Source organism: Phasianus colchicus, chromosome 7 (assembly GCF_987193195.1).
Source record: "Phasianus colchicus chromosome 7, bPhaCol1.hap1.1, whole genome shotgun sequence".
Lineage (NCBI taxonomy): Eukaryota > Metazoa > Chordata > Aves > Galliformes > Phasianidae > Phasianus > Phasianus colchicus.
In genome coordinates, this window is record NC_143442.1 from 8950329 (window position 1) to 8965689 (window position 15361).

At 40.9% G+C, this 15361-nt stretch overlaps 1 protein-coding gene across 3 annotated transcripts; it reads left to right on the plus strand.

Moving 5' to 3' along the window:
• The first annotated feature begins 412 nt into the window (after positions 1–412).
• On the plus strand, positions 413–14127 carry LMLN (leishmanolysin like peptidase). Of its 3 annotated transcripts, XR_004166556.2 has the most exons (18): positions 413–590; positions 706–803; positions 898–928; positions 1526–1608; positions 2077–2194; positions 2626–2795; positions 3095–3200; positions 3432–3526; positions 4213–4330; positions 5005–5112; positions 5854–5930; positions 6046–6156; positions 6848–6980; positions 7545–7704; positions 8416–8546; positions 9282–9492; positions 10251–10836; positions 12348–14126. XR_004166556.2 is itself a non-coding variant. In XM_031590671.2 (17 exons), exons 1-17 carry the CDS (start codon positions 432–434, stop codon positions 10343–10345), a joined length of 2004 nt encoding a protein of 667 aa, XP_031446531.2. In that variant the 5' UTR covers positions 413–431; the 3' UTR covers positions 10346–14127. The 3 variants fall into 3 exon arrangements, 2 of the variants coding, with proteins under 2 accessions (XP_031446531.2, XP_089999760.1); XM_031590671.2 differs by having other exon boundaries at positions 10251–14127; XM_090143634.1 differs by having other exon boundaries at positions 6851–6980; positions 10251–14127.
• The last annotated feature ends 1234 nt before the right edge of the window (positions 14128–15361 follow it).

Here is a 15361-nt window from a genome sequence, read left to right on the forward strand (position 1 = left end):
TGCCATGCTGCACCCAGCATGGGGTACACAGCCCTGCGTTGCAGCATGCAGAACTGCATGGCCCTGCATTGCTCTGCAGTGCTGCCCAGCACGGTGCGCTGCCCCGTGCTGCGTTGCTTTGCACGCTGAGTTTCTCTGCACAACTGCTGCTTAGATATGCCCTGCATTGCTCCTCACCGCACTGCGCTTCCCAGATCGGCCGTCCCCTTACCACGCTGCATTGCATTGCACTGCACTGTATTGCATTGCACTGCACGGCTTGCATTGCATAGCACAGTTCGCCGTCACCTTGCCCTTCCCTCCCTCCCCCATTGGGAGAGCCTCACCCAATCAGAATTGTCTGCCGCCTCCGCCCCGCCCTCGCCCGTTATCTCCGCCCGCTCATTGGCTGGGAGTACCTCCATGGCGACGCGGTAGATGGGCAGCCCAAGATGGCCGCCGAGCCGGGCGGCGGGCGCCGCGGTGCCGCTCCTCGGCTGCTGCTCGCCGCGCTCACCGCCGCCCTGCTGCTGTGCTGCGGCCGCGCCGCCGGCCTTTCCCCCTCCTTCTCCTCTTCGTCCTGTCAGCACCGCGTGCCCGGTCGCGGGGAGGTGCGGCCGCGGGGCTCCTCGCGCGGTGCGGGGCGGGGAGGTCGGTGCGAGGGTCGGTTGTTGGGGCTCGGCTCGGAGGGAGCGGGGCCGCAGCGCTGTGCTCCTCTCCGGGCAGGTGGTCTACCGGGTTCCTGTGAGGGAGAGCCACGTCCTGAAGAGAAGCGTGGATCAGCATCTGAGGGTTAAGATTATATACGACAGGAGCGTTGAGGGGTGAGTGTAGCGTTGTGCTGCGGTTTGTCCGCGTGTCTGTGAGGGGAAATCCTATCGGCAAAAACTGTTATTTTGTGTTTTTTTTTAAATATAGTTTGCTGCCGGAGAAAAGACACCTTATAAAGGTATGTGGCGTTTCTTTTTTCTTTCTTTCTTTCTTTCTTTCTTTTTTTTTTTTTTTCTCCTCTCTCCTTTTTATAAACTGCTCACTGGAGAAGAGGAGGCTCCGGGGAGCCCTGAGAGCGACCTTTCAGTGTCTAATGGAGGGCTGTAAGAAAGAAGGGGACAGGATTCTTAGCAGGTCTGTTGTGACAGGAAAAGGGAAATGGTTTCAAACTAAAAGAGAAGAGATTGAGACTGAGTATAAGGGTAACATTTCTTGCAGTAACAGTAGTGAAGCACTGAAATGGGTTGCCTCAGGAAGCAGTGGATCTCCCATTTCTCAGAGGCATTCAAGGTCAGGCTGAACTCAGAGCACCTGATGGAGCTGTAGGTGTCTCTGTCACTGCAGGGGAGTAGGACCAGGTGACCTTTAAATGTCCCTTCCAACTTGAACAATTCTGTGATTTTATAACCACTGAACTGCATAGGAAGATGTTAGGAAGTCTGCATCTCCGCTGTTCTAGGCCACAGCACCTAGATGTTTCATGTACTTGGGTTGTTAGAGCTTGCAAGTTCTGTCTGCACTGCTACTGGGTGACTTCTGGTTTTGTTCTATTTAGAACAAACTTTTCCCACAAGCTATCTCTTACTTGGAGAAGACTTTTCAAGTGCGCAAATCCACAGGTACCATCTTGCTAAGCAGGTATGTGAACGTTTGTTGAAAGTCTAGTATTTTAATTCGTATTTAACATTACATATGGACTTTAAATATATATATATATAGTAAGAGCACAAGAAATGCCCTGGCTCAGACCAGTGGTCCCTGAGGCTCAGTCGCAGTGGGTGTTGCTACCTGAGGAAAATGTACAAACCTTCCATGATCAGCACCTGTATTTGGAGATGATAAAGAGAATACGTGCTGCTTGTTTCCTTTTTAGTCTACCCTATTTATGAACCCATTCCTAATCTTTCCTTGAACCTGTAGAATACTGTATTAAAAACTGGAGGCATTGTATCTTTCAGAAAGCATCACTAATGTTTTTCAGCTTGAAAGTTACAATACTGCATTGTTAAATATTTGTATTATAGTGTCATTGGATGCTGTAAGACTGTGCTATGCTTCCTTTTAAACTCTAAAATGGTGCTGTCTGTCTTTGATGTTTGATTGAAGGCAGTGTGCAACAAACCAGTATTTGAGGAGGAAAGCTGACCCTCACAGGTACTGCCGAGGGGCCTGTGCCAACCATACACGATGTGGGCCAGTTATTGTTCCAGAAAAACACCTCCAGGTACTCTGAGCTACCTCAGTGCTTCTTAGCTTTTGAAGTACTATTGGTTGTGGAAACTACTGAAAACATGAATGTTGCTTGCTGTGCTTAGGTGACCCTTCACAGGTAATGCTGAGTATAAGTGACTGTACAGCAATGGCTGCTTATGTATGCTGTTTGTGAGCCAGAACTTTCTAATTGTTATGGGAAACAAAATGTGCTAATTTGGGGACATCTGGCTTGGCAAGCCCCTCTTCTCAGTCACAAGAGCTAGTCATTTGTAAGTTGTTCCCTGGCTCTGGTTTTATTTAGTGTTGTTGCAGGGAGTTTTCTCATCTTCATCTGTCCTAGGATGGGGCTTATTCTTGGCCTCAAGCTAGCTGTAGTTTGTTAATACAAAATTTCTGTCATAGCTGATATATTTTAATGGTTCCATCTGAACATTGTCAAAGCAATGCAGGGTGTACAATCAGAATGAGCAGCTCTCCGACGTACCTGACCAGGAAGGGGTTCAAGATGCTGACTTTGTCCTTTATGTCAGTGCTCTCACCACTGAAAGGTGTGGCCATGAAAACATCATTGCATATGCAGCCTACTGCCAACTGGAAGCTGAAATGGACAGGCAAGTGTTCTCTCTGCTACAAACTTTTTTAAAAATTAAACTTGGAGCTTATGTATGGAGTTTGTCTACTTGTGTCGTGTATAGGATAACAAAATAGAAGTCATTGAAATAAAGACTAATACTATATCCATGTAAAGTCAGCAATGATTGAATAAAGCTTAACTTGCAAAGCTGAGGTATTTAAATCAAAAGTAATCCTCTGCTGTTACTGCCTGAACTTTATCTTGTGATCCTGCTTCTGTTGTGGTAAAAGAATTTGCTGCTCTTTTCCTGAAAACAATTATAAAACTGTCTTGCAGGCCAATAGCAGGATATGCTAACTTGTGTCCAAACATGATCTCAACACAACCTCAGGAATTTATTGGCATGTTGTCTACAGTGAAACACGAGATTATCCATGCACTGGTAAGGGCTGATATTATAAAATGCATTTTCCTGCAACTTGTGCCTACTTCTTCTTGGAAGAGAAGGATGTCTGGTGAGGGTAAAGCTCTGGCTTTGCCTATTTCAACTCATTCATTAATTGCTTTGAGGTGCAGCACTTCAAGTGTGCCTGCTGCAGATGTGCACACTTCAATGGCACTTGACTTGGTGTGTGAATGTCTTACTGAAGGTTCCTACTTGCTTTCCTTGCAGGGTTTCTCTGCTGGACTGTTTGCATTTTATCGTGATGATGATGGAAAACCTTTGACAGCGAGATATGCAGATGGACTCCCTCCTTTTAATGAAAGGTATTGATCGCTTTTGGACCTCTCAGTACACTGAAGGATGTCTTAAGGTTGTCTGATACATTCTTGCTGTCAGCCTGTTGAAAAGCCAACTTAATAACTTTGTGTTTATTATGTTCATACTTAAAAATATATATATATTAGTCAATCTTTACATTTTCATTAAACACTCACCTTGTAATGCATAGGAATGATAACGAGGCAGGCTTTTATTTATCAGAAGGCTTGTAGCTAAACATTAGAACTACTCATGTTTTCTGAACACTTTACCAGATCGGGTCTTGCATTTTTCTGTAGTCTGTTCAGTGTTGGTGCATTGATTTCAATGCTAGTCACTCTTTTAAGGCGTATTCTTCATTGTCTGTAGTTCAGCAGAAATAACAGTGCTTGTAGGCTAATGTGTGATGATGATGTTGTTGAATAAACAATTTGCAGTACACTTTTGATAACTGTAGGAAATATGTCTTGACTCTAAAGGCATAAGTAGTATTAGTAGTTAGTCATCTTTCTTGGTAGTGCATGTAATAAACATGTACCTTACAAAGGAGAAGTGTTACAAAGTCAATGAAAACTTCACAAAGAATGAGAAATAGAGATTTTTCTTCAATTTGTTTTTTAATGGAAATGAAACTTTGCATAGTTGCATGTATTTATGGTAAAGATCTGTAACTAACAAATTCTTCTTACAGCCTAGGTTTGTATCAGTGGAGTGATAAGGTTGTTCAGAAAGCAGTGAGGTTATGGGACGTTCGTGGTGGCAAAATGCTGCGCCATGCTGTTTATCTTCTGACAACACCTCGTGTTGTTGTAAGTATTAAGTTACACTTTGCATGTGAAGGTTACTATCACATTTTAGTGTCATGAATATTTTCTACTTTTGCTATTCATATTTGGCCAGAAATCCACTTTGTTTTAAATCTAATGCAATGTATTGGAAACTGGCCATGCTGGCCAAACTGCTCAGAGCATAGCAGTGCCTATGAGTACTGTCACACTGGCAAAGGCCAGCCTTTGTCTTTGTGATGCCTTTCAAGGTTTCCAGACGTTCTGGAAAACGTACTTCTTTACACAAAACTAGTTGACATACACTGCTTCTTAAAAGAAAACTTCATTTGCATCCCCTCCCCATGGTGTTCCTCAGAAACAGGTTATGGTGGTAGTGTTAAAAATAACAACTCTTTTTTTTAACTTAGTCTTTCTCATTCACACAGTATTTTTACTTAATACTGTTGTTTTATTCTTCCAGGTTTTGATGGCTTGTTTCTTCTGGAAGATAAGTAGGCAAATTGCTAGGCTTGGTGTTGGGGTGCCAGTTGGCTTAATAAGCATTTCAGTAAGAGAAGTATTCTATATTAGAAGGGAAACAAGATAGTTGAAAGGAAAATGCTGAAATAGTTTCTTAAGATAATTCTAGAAGATGAGGAATGCATATGACTGCTTCTCTGTATTTTGAGAGTTGTGTTGAAATGTTTTCTTTCTAGGAAGAAGCTCGGAAACATTTTGATTGTCCAATCTTAGAGGGAATGGAGCTTGAAAATCAGGGTGGCATGGGCACTGAGCTCAACCACTGGGAGAAGAGGTTGTTGGAGGTTGGTGCTAATATTAGGAATAGAAAAGCCTGCTCCCCCTTCTTTTATTTTTGGATTTATAGTGATACTTACTGGAGCCTCAAAAACATGACTGTGTCAGAGCTCACTGAAATATAGCAAAAAGATTGCTTAGCTAGAAACAAGCATCCCATTTTTAGATGAATCTATTTTTATCTCATTACTAAATCTCAGAATATGAGTTTGAGATAACTACTGAAAAATGAAATGTCTCATTTATCTGCTGCTTGCCCTTTTGAGAAGGCCTCATTTTTAGGGGAAAGGGGCTATTCCTTTGACTCAATTCAATTGTGTCATCCAATTCATTATCTTTGATCATTCAGTCTGTCACTGTCTGGATTTTGTCTTTACTTGTGTGGCTCATTAGGGGAAGCTTTTCCCATCTTTATTCCAGAACCTCATCTGACCAAGGAAGTGCTTCCCTCCTGACACTTAAGCTTGTTTTATTTATGACACTGAGTTATGTGGTATTAGTGAACAATATTGTAAATGCTTTAGGACAGACCTTTTCATGGAAGTAAACTTGAAAAAACATGTATTTTCGAGACCAAAAGCAGCTAAATGAGGATAATCTGAAGAGCTGGATTGTCTATAATAAGAAGAGACTGGAACTTCCAATGGCCCTCAATGCATGGCTGCAACATAAAATGCTTTTTCATAGTAAGCCATTTTCTTAATTAACGTTTTGTCAGGAGCTTACTAATAGTATCTGGTGACTTTCAGAATGAAGCTATGACTGGATCCCATACACAGAACCGAGTGTTTTCCAGGATCACCTTAGCATTAATGGAAGACACAGGGTAAGTGTTAATATGAGCGATAATGGATTTTTTCTTCTTCAAATATGTTTGTTGTTTCGTTTACTTGATGCTAGTTTTCAAATAACTGTATTTTCATTTCAAAATACCTTTGCAGGTGGTATAAAGCAAATTACAGCATGGCAGAGAAATTAGATTGGGGCCGTAATAAAGGCTGTGACTTTGTAATGAAGAGCTGTAAGTTCTGGATTGATCGAAAGAAACAGAAGTAAGTCTTTCCAAAAAAAAAAAAAAGAGTAGTAGTAAGCAGATGCTCATTTGCCCTCTTCAAATGAAACTCAGCAAGAAGTAATATGCAAGGAATGTTCTTTGAAGTATCTTCAGAAAGCACTCAAGAAAGAGCACGTGAAATGTATTAAGACCACTTGTACTTTACCCAACAAATATAGAACCAGACATCTTAGGATGTAGAATGTGCTTACTCTTACTGTAAGAGAACTGTGCTTTGTTTAGAGGGACTTAAGCAACTCTTGTAGCTTTGTCATCTTAAATTGCAAATGCAGCTAGCAGTGTTTTGCGTTGCTGGAATTTACTTAAAGCACCAAAAACGTGTGTTACCTATGTCAAAGCAAAGCCTTCTTTGTTTGTTTGTTACAGTACTTACAAATTTGCACCCTGGTGGCCTTGTTTGGTTTGTAAACATTTTACTTCAAGGTTTACAGAGCAGTGTCATTGAAACTGAGTGCACTGTGACTTTGTTTGCAGACTTGATGTTCTTGAAATTAGGAAGTTCATAACCAGACAAATAGTATTACCAGCTCATAACAGACAAGATACCTCTGCTTCTTTGTGAGTGAACAGGTGTGAAGGAGAGCAGGAACAGACAACTGACAAACTGTGCAGTTATATTACAGAAAGCAGTTAATCTGATTGGGTTATTATAATTATTTTTCTGTGAGGAGGCAACTCATCAGTCCATACTGTGACACTTTGAGGAGTAACCCTTTGCAGTTAACCTGCAGACAGGACCAAAGAGCAGTAGCAGTGTGCAACTTACAGAAGTTTCCAAAGCAGTTACCTCAGGAATATCAGGTATCGTGGATCTTAGTTTATCAAATAACTAAACATTTGTATTACTGTGTTATGCAGTCAGGTGCATGGGTTTTTTTGTTTTTTTTTTTTTCCTGAACTGGTAGATGAGAGTAGATATTGTGAAAAATTTCTGCTTCATTTCTTATAAGAAGTATAAAGGCCTGAAATAAGGCCTTGTGACCTTCAGGAGATGGTAAGGATGTTGCTCATCTGTTTAAGCAAATCTCAGATGATAACGTTAGTGTGTAACAAGCTTTTCTTCACCTCATCTGCTGCCTTATGTTGCTTCATATTAAGGAATTTGTTGTTTCATCCCGGTTATAATTGCAGAAAGGGACAAGGGGCAATGCAGGGACATGTGGATCCCAGTGCATTGTTTATGTATTCTTAAGTACTTCGGGCTCATCTGGCTCAGGGGTATTATAAGTGTCTGTTAATAGCATTCCTGAGAAGTAATTGATGTTCTTACAGCTGTAGTGATTTGTTCTATTTAAAAACAAACAAACAAGCCAGCTGTAGGCTTGTCTTTGTACAAACTGCTTAACTACCTCTTTTGTTTGGCAGTATTTTGACAATCTCAGTGGAGTACCAGCAGAAGACTTGCCTTACTATGGTGGCTCAGTAGAAATTGCTGACTATTGTCCCTTCAGTCAAGAATTCAGTTGGCATTTAAGTGGTGAATTTCAACGCAGCTCAGACTGCAGAATAATTGAAAATCAACCAGGTTAGTTTTCAGGGCTTTAATGTGGTGTTTAAGAGTCTGTGTATGTTTATCTGGAAAGGTCTTGCTGTAATCCAAACTCATTGGATGTGAAATTAGTGTCAACGCTGCCCTGTGTGCTGGAGTGAGAAGCACAGTTACTTGGTGTTTTCTTCCCAGGTATACATGAAATACAGAAATTGCATAAGGGTTGAAAGAAATTATCCCCAAATGATCCACATGTAAGACAAAGGTTGTGGGTGGAGGGTTGATTGATTGCTTTTGAGTATCTGAAAAAAATTATACTTTCCACCTTTGTAGTCTTTTGTCAAAGCAAGGAGACTGGCAGACTGCCAGAGCATGGGTCTATCTCCCAGAGTAGTCCCTGAACTCTGAATATTGCAGAGCTGCAGAATCCTGTAGGATAGTTATTACTCATCTCTGCAGTTCTCTCAAAACAAAATGAATAACACTCCCCCTCCTCAAGCCAACAGTTACAACTGGCTCTCCCTGGGGCAAACATATTCATGTGCTTCTATGGAAAGTGCCTTTGTTTTATTCACACTGCATATTCAAGACAATATGATTCCCAGATTGAGTAATGGTTAATGGTCTAAAAGATCCTAGAAGGAAACTGGGAATTAACTATAGTGACATTAATTATGGCAGGCTTATTTGACATCGATTTCCTTTTCATATAGTAAATTGCAGTTCAATATATTCTCTCCACTTCAGATCCTACCAAAAACTATGGTGCAGAAGAATATGGACCAACCTCTGTATGTCTGATTCAGAAATCAGCTTTTGTCATGGAACAGTGCAGGAGGAAGCTCAGTTACCCTGACTGGGGTAGCGGATGTTATCAAGTAAGTGTGTATGTTGCATGGCTTTGTTTCTTGCTTTGTTGTTTTTTTGTTTTTGTTTTTGTTTTTTTTTAAATAACATGAAGGGGAAAAGTCTGACATACAGTGTGGGTTGGGGTACCTGCTCACGGTTCAGAATCATCTCTTCATGTAAATAGCTAAATAGGACATGCATTGAAAAGAAGGATTTTCCAACATAAGCCTGTAGTTTAGATGGCACATCAAGTCAAGCGTGTGGCCACTGGGCAGACCTGTGTGCTACCTCTAGTCTTGCTAAGGACTTCATCTGTCTTATCGCTGTGATGCTTTTTCCTCAGCTAAGTGAGAATACTTACACTGAAATCATCTGTTGTCAAAGTTTGACATGAGTTAAATCACTTTGATTTGTCTGTGGTAGGAAGCACTGTGCATGTGCCACTTCTCATTATCCTCTTACCACTCACTGTCTCAACTGGAGGTGTCTCTTTCAATGACAGCACAACTCTAAAATGCAGGTTTTAGCAGAAGCAGAATTTTACTCAGTCTCGGTTGGTTATCTGTGTAATTGCATGAAAGAGTGCAGTCAGTGCATTTTTTTAAATAGTTGCTGTGAGTGCATTAAAGTACTTGCAGGTAACCTGTGTTGTATACAGATTGCTGACTAAACATCTTATTTCCCTGTTAAAAGAGCTCCCACACGCAAAAATGTATTTCCAGTAAATCGTAATACAGACCTCACTTTTATTCCTTTATTTTAAGGTTTCTTGTTCTCCACAAGGGCTGCATGTTTGGGTGAAGGACACTTCATACTTGTGCAGCCGCTCGGGTCAAGTGTTAACTGTGAGCATTCAGATGAATGGCTGGGTGCATGTTGGGAATCTGATCTGCCCTGCCTGCTGGGACTTCTGTGACTCCTGTCCCCCAGAGCGGGATCCTCCAGCTTTGAACTTGTCAAGAGCTGCAGCAATTGGTAGGTTGTCTTATGGTGTGCTGAAGTGAAGCTTGATCTAAAACATCCGAAAGCACTGATGATTCATATTGGTAATGGGAAGAGAGCCATGGTCTTGCTATTCCAGGATCTAAGATGCTAAAGGAAGGTGGCAGGATGCTGGGCAGTCATACGTTAGTTTCTAGTGGCTTATACAGAAGAAATACATCTAAAACATAAATTCTTTGTCATGTCTCCTTCTGGTAATCATCCCAGAAACCTAGCTTTAGAAAATCAGGTATCTGTTCTGGGGAACATAGCAAGACCTTCAAAATCACCTTAGTGCAAAAGGAGTACTCATATGTTTTCCTGTTGACAGTACTAATGCAGTAGTCCAGAACACAAATGGCAGGTGTTACTTTGCTTTCTGAAGGAAGAAGAAAGCTTAATTCACCAACAATATTTTGTCAAGAGTAGATTCTTTCAAATGCTGACCAGTGAAGGAGAACATTCTTTACGGTATTTCTCATTTGTGGCTTATTTTTAAGCCTTTAGTCAATTCTTTAATTGTTGGATGTATTGTTTCTATTGCAGTATTTAAGGAAAAAATAAACTTGTTTGGGTCACCTATAACGGGGATAGTAATGTCATTTAGTTGCTTTGAATTGCTAGCCTTGAAAGCTAAAAATAAATCGTGCCAATAGGTGCAAAGACTACAGATACATTTTTGCTCTCTGGTTATTTTATCCTCGTTTTAGATACAACATAGAAACTTTATGCTGTTTTGTTCTTTATTTCAGACTTGTGCTCCTCTTCATCTAGCCTAGTCATAACCCTCTGGCTGTTGATGGCTAACTTGATTCCCCTGGTAACAGGATTATTCCTCTGCGCATAGCTCAAGCGGGGAGCAAGAAGATGTTCCAAGATGATGCACTGCAGTGTTGCACCTCTTATTGTGGAACACCGAGTTGTTTTGTCTCTGCAGGCAGCTGCCTTCTTCTGAGCCTCATCTCTCCTGGCAAGTAGTGATGCTGGCAGTAGTCAGGGAGGTGCTAACGACAGCAACCAGAGCCTGAGAGAGGTGGAAAATGTTCCATGTCATCTCAATAAGTGCCAGTATTTTCCTGAATTGCAACCCTTGATTTTGACACAGTAACAAGATTGCTGTGCCAGCCTTCTTGGCAGCTTGGTCAAGATTTGAAAGGAGAACTGCTGTAGTAGAATTTGGGATTGTGGTTTGTTTGGTTTGGTTTTTTTTTTTTTTCTTTTTTTCTTCAGTGTGACTGGTAGCAAAGCAGCCTCAAACTGGAAATATACCTCAGTGGTTTAGTTGAAAGCCATGTGAAAATCAGTTATCGTCACTGCTAATAACTCAGACCTAAACAGGTATGGGAGGTTTCTGTCAGTTCTTACATTTTACAGGGAAAAATAATGGAATTGAATGGACCAGGTGTTGGGAATTGTTTCCACAACTGAATTCTGCAGCTTTGAAGCTTCTCAGAATTCGTATAATTTTGCAGTAAAGCATCTCTTGGAGTTCACTTAAACCTTCATATGTGCACAGGGTGGAATTTCAGAGTGATGGCCATGACAACTGTCTAGAAGTCACATCTTTGTTTAGCATGTGAAATATTTGAATATTCTCAGAGTGGTTTGCTAGACAAACACATTTCAGTACTGATACTAGTCTGTAAAATTGGGCTGGGTTTTCTGATTTTTTTTTTCTTAAATCATGGCATTGTTTTTTATTAGTATGAGCATTAATACAGTTGTGCTCGCTTTTTATTGTAGCCAGTAGCTATGGCAGCTATCATCTTACAGAATCATATTGACTTCTCTCGGCCAAAACTGAATTGAGTAGGTAAAGAAAAGTCTAATCTGTCTTCTTCCACCCCTCTTTCTTGAACCAGTAGTTGATGGTTCAGCTACCCAAATAATTGGCATTTGGATTACGTTAGAGAATCAGACACTTTGAGATATGCACGGGCATGCCTTGGTACAAAATTCGTCTCTTGGGGGACAAAATCTGCTTGAGAAAGGAAATGAGCCAAGTGTGTCTCACTGAGGATAGCTGCTCTATCTGACACTTATGAAGATGAGGTTTTTTTGTTCCTGACCCTACGTAATGTGTTACTAATAGTGCCTATTAGAGGCATACTTCTGAAATGAAAGGTAGAGGGATGGAAAGAGTAACTTCTTTAGTTACGATTAATGTTTAATAATAGGACTTCCATTGTACTTGTAAGGACACTAAAGATTATCTTTGTGCCTAGTATATAGACAATTTATGACACTTTATGACACTGGTGAGGTGAGTAAACTGTTACCTAAAACTGTCTGAGGGCATGTTGCTAAAAGATTACATTGCACTGGGCTCGTTCCCTTCTGATCTGCAAGTTATGCATAGTTTGCTTTGAGCTAAACAAGGCCTGGTTAGCCTTAATTCGTGTTTCTGAGAAGCAATACAAATTAGGGATCAAATGCTTTAACTGTGTACAAGTTTGAATCAAGAAACACTCAAATTGATAAGCAAACACTGCTAACTTTTTAAGGTGTGCACAATCAGCAGTCAGTGTAACTGAATTCCTTCAAAATGCAAAGGTTTGAGAATATATCTTTGGCCCCAGAGGTTGGTATTATGTCTTTTGTCTGTTGTGCAATAATACAGTTGAAATGGCATCACTCAACAGCAATGCTTTTTATACTTGAAAAGAAATTATTGGTTATTTTTTCTTACTGTGAAATATTTGCACTGTTGGAACTCTCTGGTTAACTTTATAACTGTTAAACATTTCTAATGGTGTTAATTTATTGCACTTGGTATTTGATATGCTGGTCTCTATGTGTAAGTGGAGTTTGTTATATTTAAGTGAATATTTTTTTTATCTTCTACCCAGTTGTTTATCTCAAGGGCTTTTCTGAGCACTAACTGAAAATTGAAAGATGGCTTAAAATGTTGATGCTTCCCTGCTTCTGGATTTGGATAAAGAAAGGCTGCAGTGTGTTGTACCTACAGGGAACATCTGTCTGCCTGTCAGAGTGCTAGCAGTCAGGTTCGGCCCTACCTGCTGAGTAGCTGCATCAGTGAATCCAGTGAAGTAAAACTATTAACGCCTTAATAATCTGAGCTTTCAGTTGTAATTTCTTTGACGTGCAGCCCCTAAGTTGGCCGTGAACCACAGAATTGGAAGCGACTTGTTGGGAGAGCGGATTGAAGCGGGCAGAATCCAACCAGTTCTGTCGGTGAGCTGGTGGCTGCACCCTTGCTGGAGCTGCCAGAGGATGTGTCAGGTTCGCTTTAAAGTGGCAGTGAATTGATGGCCTGTCAAAAGGAATATCTGAGTAAAACTGCCTACCTCAGTTCTGTGTGGCGTTGAGTTCAGCTTTTAGCCTGTTGTTAACTTGAGCGGCTTAAGGTGAATTAAGTAAAAACACGCCTCAGGTCTTTAAGAGCAACATAAACATAGTAGGAAGCGTAAGCCATTTCTTAGTGTAGAACAAAGCTAAAACTGTAGCTTAAAACAATCATTTGTGTAGCCTTAAGTATGGTTTCCCCAGTAGGAGTTTGTATTGGCTTGAAATAAATACAGAGTTTGCAGGTGGCTGCTGTGGGTTTCCTGAGCATGTCATGGCCAGTCCATCACACTGCAACTCTTATATGTGAAAACTTTGAGGTATGGCCCAAACAAGCCTTGTTTTCACCAGGGTGGTTAGCGTTATTCCCTGGGCTCTTCCTGCCCTAGGAAATAAATGGATCGACTTCTCTGCATTTCCAGTATGTAACATACACAGTTTTAATATTATAAAAGCATGTTCCATGTTTCCTTGTGGAAGTAAACTGGTCATCTTTAGTTATCCCAGTAGTTCAAATATATATATATATATATTTAAATTATATATGTCAATTAGAAGTCGAGGCAAGTCATGCTGTAGGAACTCATTTTTCTCATGTTTCAGTTAGAAGAAGGAAGGAGAGCTTTTGGCTGGAGTATGCACCAAGTTAAATGACATAGAGAAACAGGCTGCTCCTTTCCCTTGAAACGTCTTGAAGTTCTGGGAGGCTGTTCTGTGTGCAGGTTACTAACTGGAACAGAACTTTGATGCTCACCAGTTGACTGTTGGTGCAACATAGCCCATTCTTTTTGTTATGCACTGCTTAATTAGGAAGACTGGTGCAAATCTTCCTGCTCAAATACGTTTCGGTAGAGAGGGATGCATAGGGCCTCCCTTCCCCACATGTCCCATGCATGGCTGTGAGCTGAACTGTGGGAGCCTGCAGCCTGGTTGGGCTTGGCCCAGTGCTTGGCTGGATGCCTGCATGTGTCACTCTTTGGGTCAGGGGTCTGTGTTGTTACATTCAATGATGCCATCTTACACCATCAGACCTCCGAAGTGTAAATGTTGCCTTCAGAATGTGAAGCTTCCCTTGGAGATAAAACAACTGTCTTGGGAGAACTGGCTGACCTTGAATATGTGTTTCTTATTTTGGTACAGAATGTAAATACAGAACAAACTATTTTACATAGATTTTGACTGGGTTGAGATATAAGGGCTAATTTTTGTTATTTATGAAGTACAAGTCTCCTTATTTTACTGTGTAAAAGTGTCATACAAAAGAAGGAAAAAAATATGTTCATCAATAAAGATGTCTGTAGAAAATGGACTCTTCTTGGCCTTTTCTTTGAGAGCTGACAGTGCTAGCTGTAAGAATAAGCGCAGTAGAGACTGTGTCAGAACATTCATTTATTTTATGCGAGTTTTTTTTAAATGAAATTACACCAAGCTTGCATTTATTGATCACTTCGAGAAAGTATTGTTTGAAACTTTGACTGTTAAATGTTTGATGCTCAAGAATGAGACAGAGAATTTCAGCCCACCCATGAAACAAGGAGGTTTCTGAATTCTCTATCCCATCCTCATGTATTTGACACATTAAGGACTGCACAGTATTTAATTCTTTCTCACTTGATGTTGCAGTCCCATTCTTCCAGCTCAGAGACTTCATATGGGCTCCATTGCTGTCTCCACACAGTCAACCTTTGCTGCTGCCCAGCAGGGACCAGGGTGCTGCAGCCACGTTCCCACCAGCTGAGCCAGCTTTCCTAGCTGTAAGACTGAGACTTTTTAATTATTATTTTTTAATTAGTTATTTTTATATTTGATACACAATGATATATAAATCTGATAAACGTGAAAGACAGTAATATTCTTCTAAAGTATAGGACAGAGAAGAGGGTTTAATAACCTAGCCTTTTTTTGGCTTATTTTTCAAACCAATTTGTCATTTGAATACAGATTAAAAAGCCCCTTGTGTTCCCTTCTGCTATTCTGGAAAATCAGATAAAGCAAAGCAAAAGTAGGTTACTCTTCCGTTTTGCTTGCGTTCTTTCTGAATATGAATCTTCCTAAAAGGGTATTAAAGCTTAGAAAATGTGATGCTCTTTGTTTCACAGCTGGCTTTAACTGAAAAACATCAGCTGGGTAAAGTTACCTGATACAGTTTAGAAAACTTGGATGTTTCTAAAATGAATGCCATTGGTAACAAAATTAAAAACTGGTTGGAGAACCAGTTGGTGTGTAAAACTCAGAAGCAGAGAGAGCTGTCTGCCTTCAGGAATGCTGCCCACTCTGCAGTGGGGTCAGGGCATTGCTGTGGTGCAGTCCATGGGAAGACAAATGCAGTTCAGTTGTGTCAGTCCTGGGGGTTCCCTGGTGAAGCTGAAATGCAGCCTGGTTTCAGATCCAATTGGATAAGGAATTCTGTGCGTCTGTAGCGGTCAATTTTGTGCATGCCTGCAAAGTCAGGGAATGCAGAGTGTTCCATTGCTGCTTCTCCATCCTCAGAATGACAGCGCTGCACAGGCTGCAGGCTGAGCTGTGCATGTATCCCAGCTGTCTCTTCAGCTTTCCC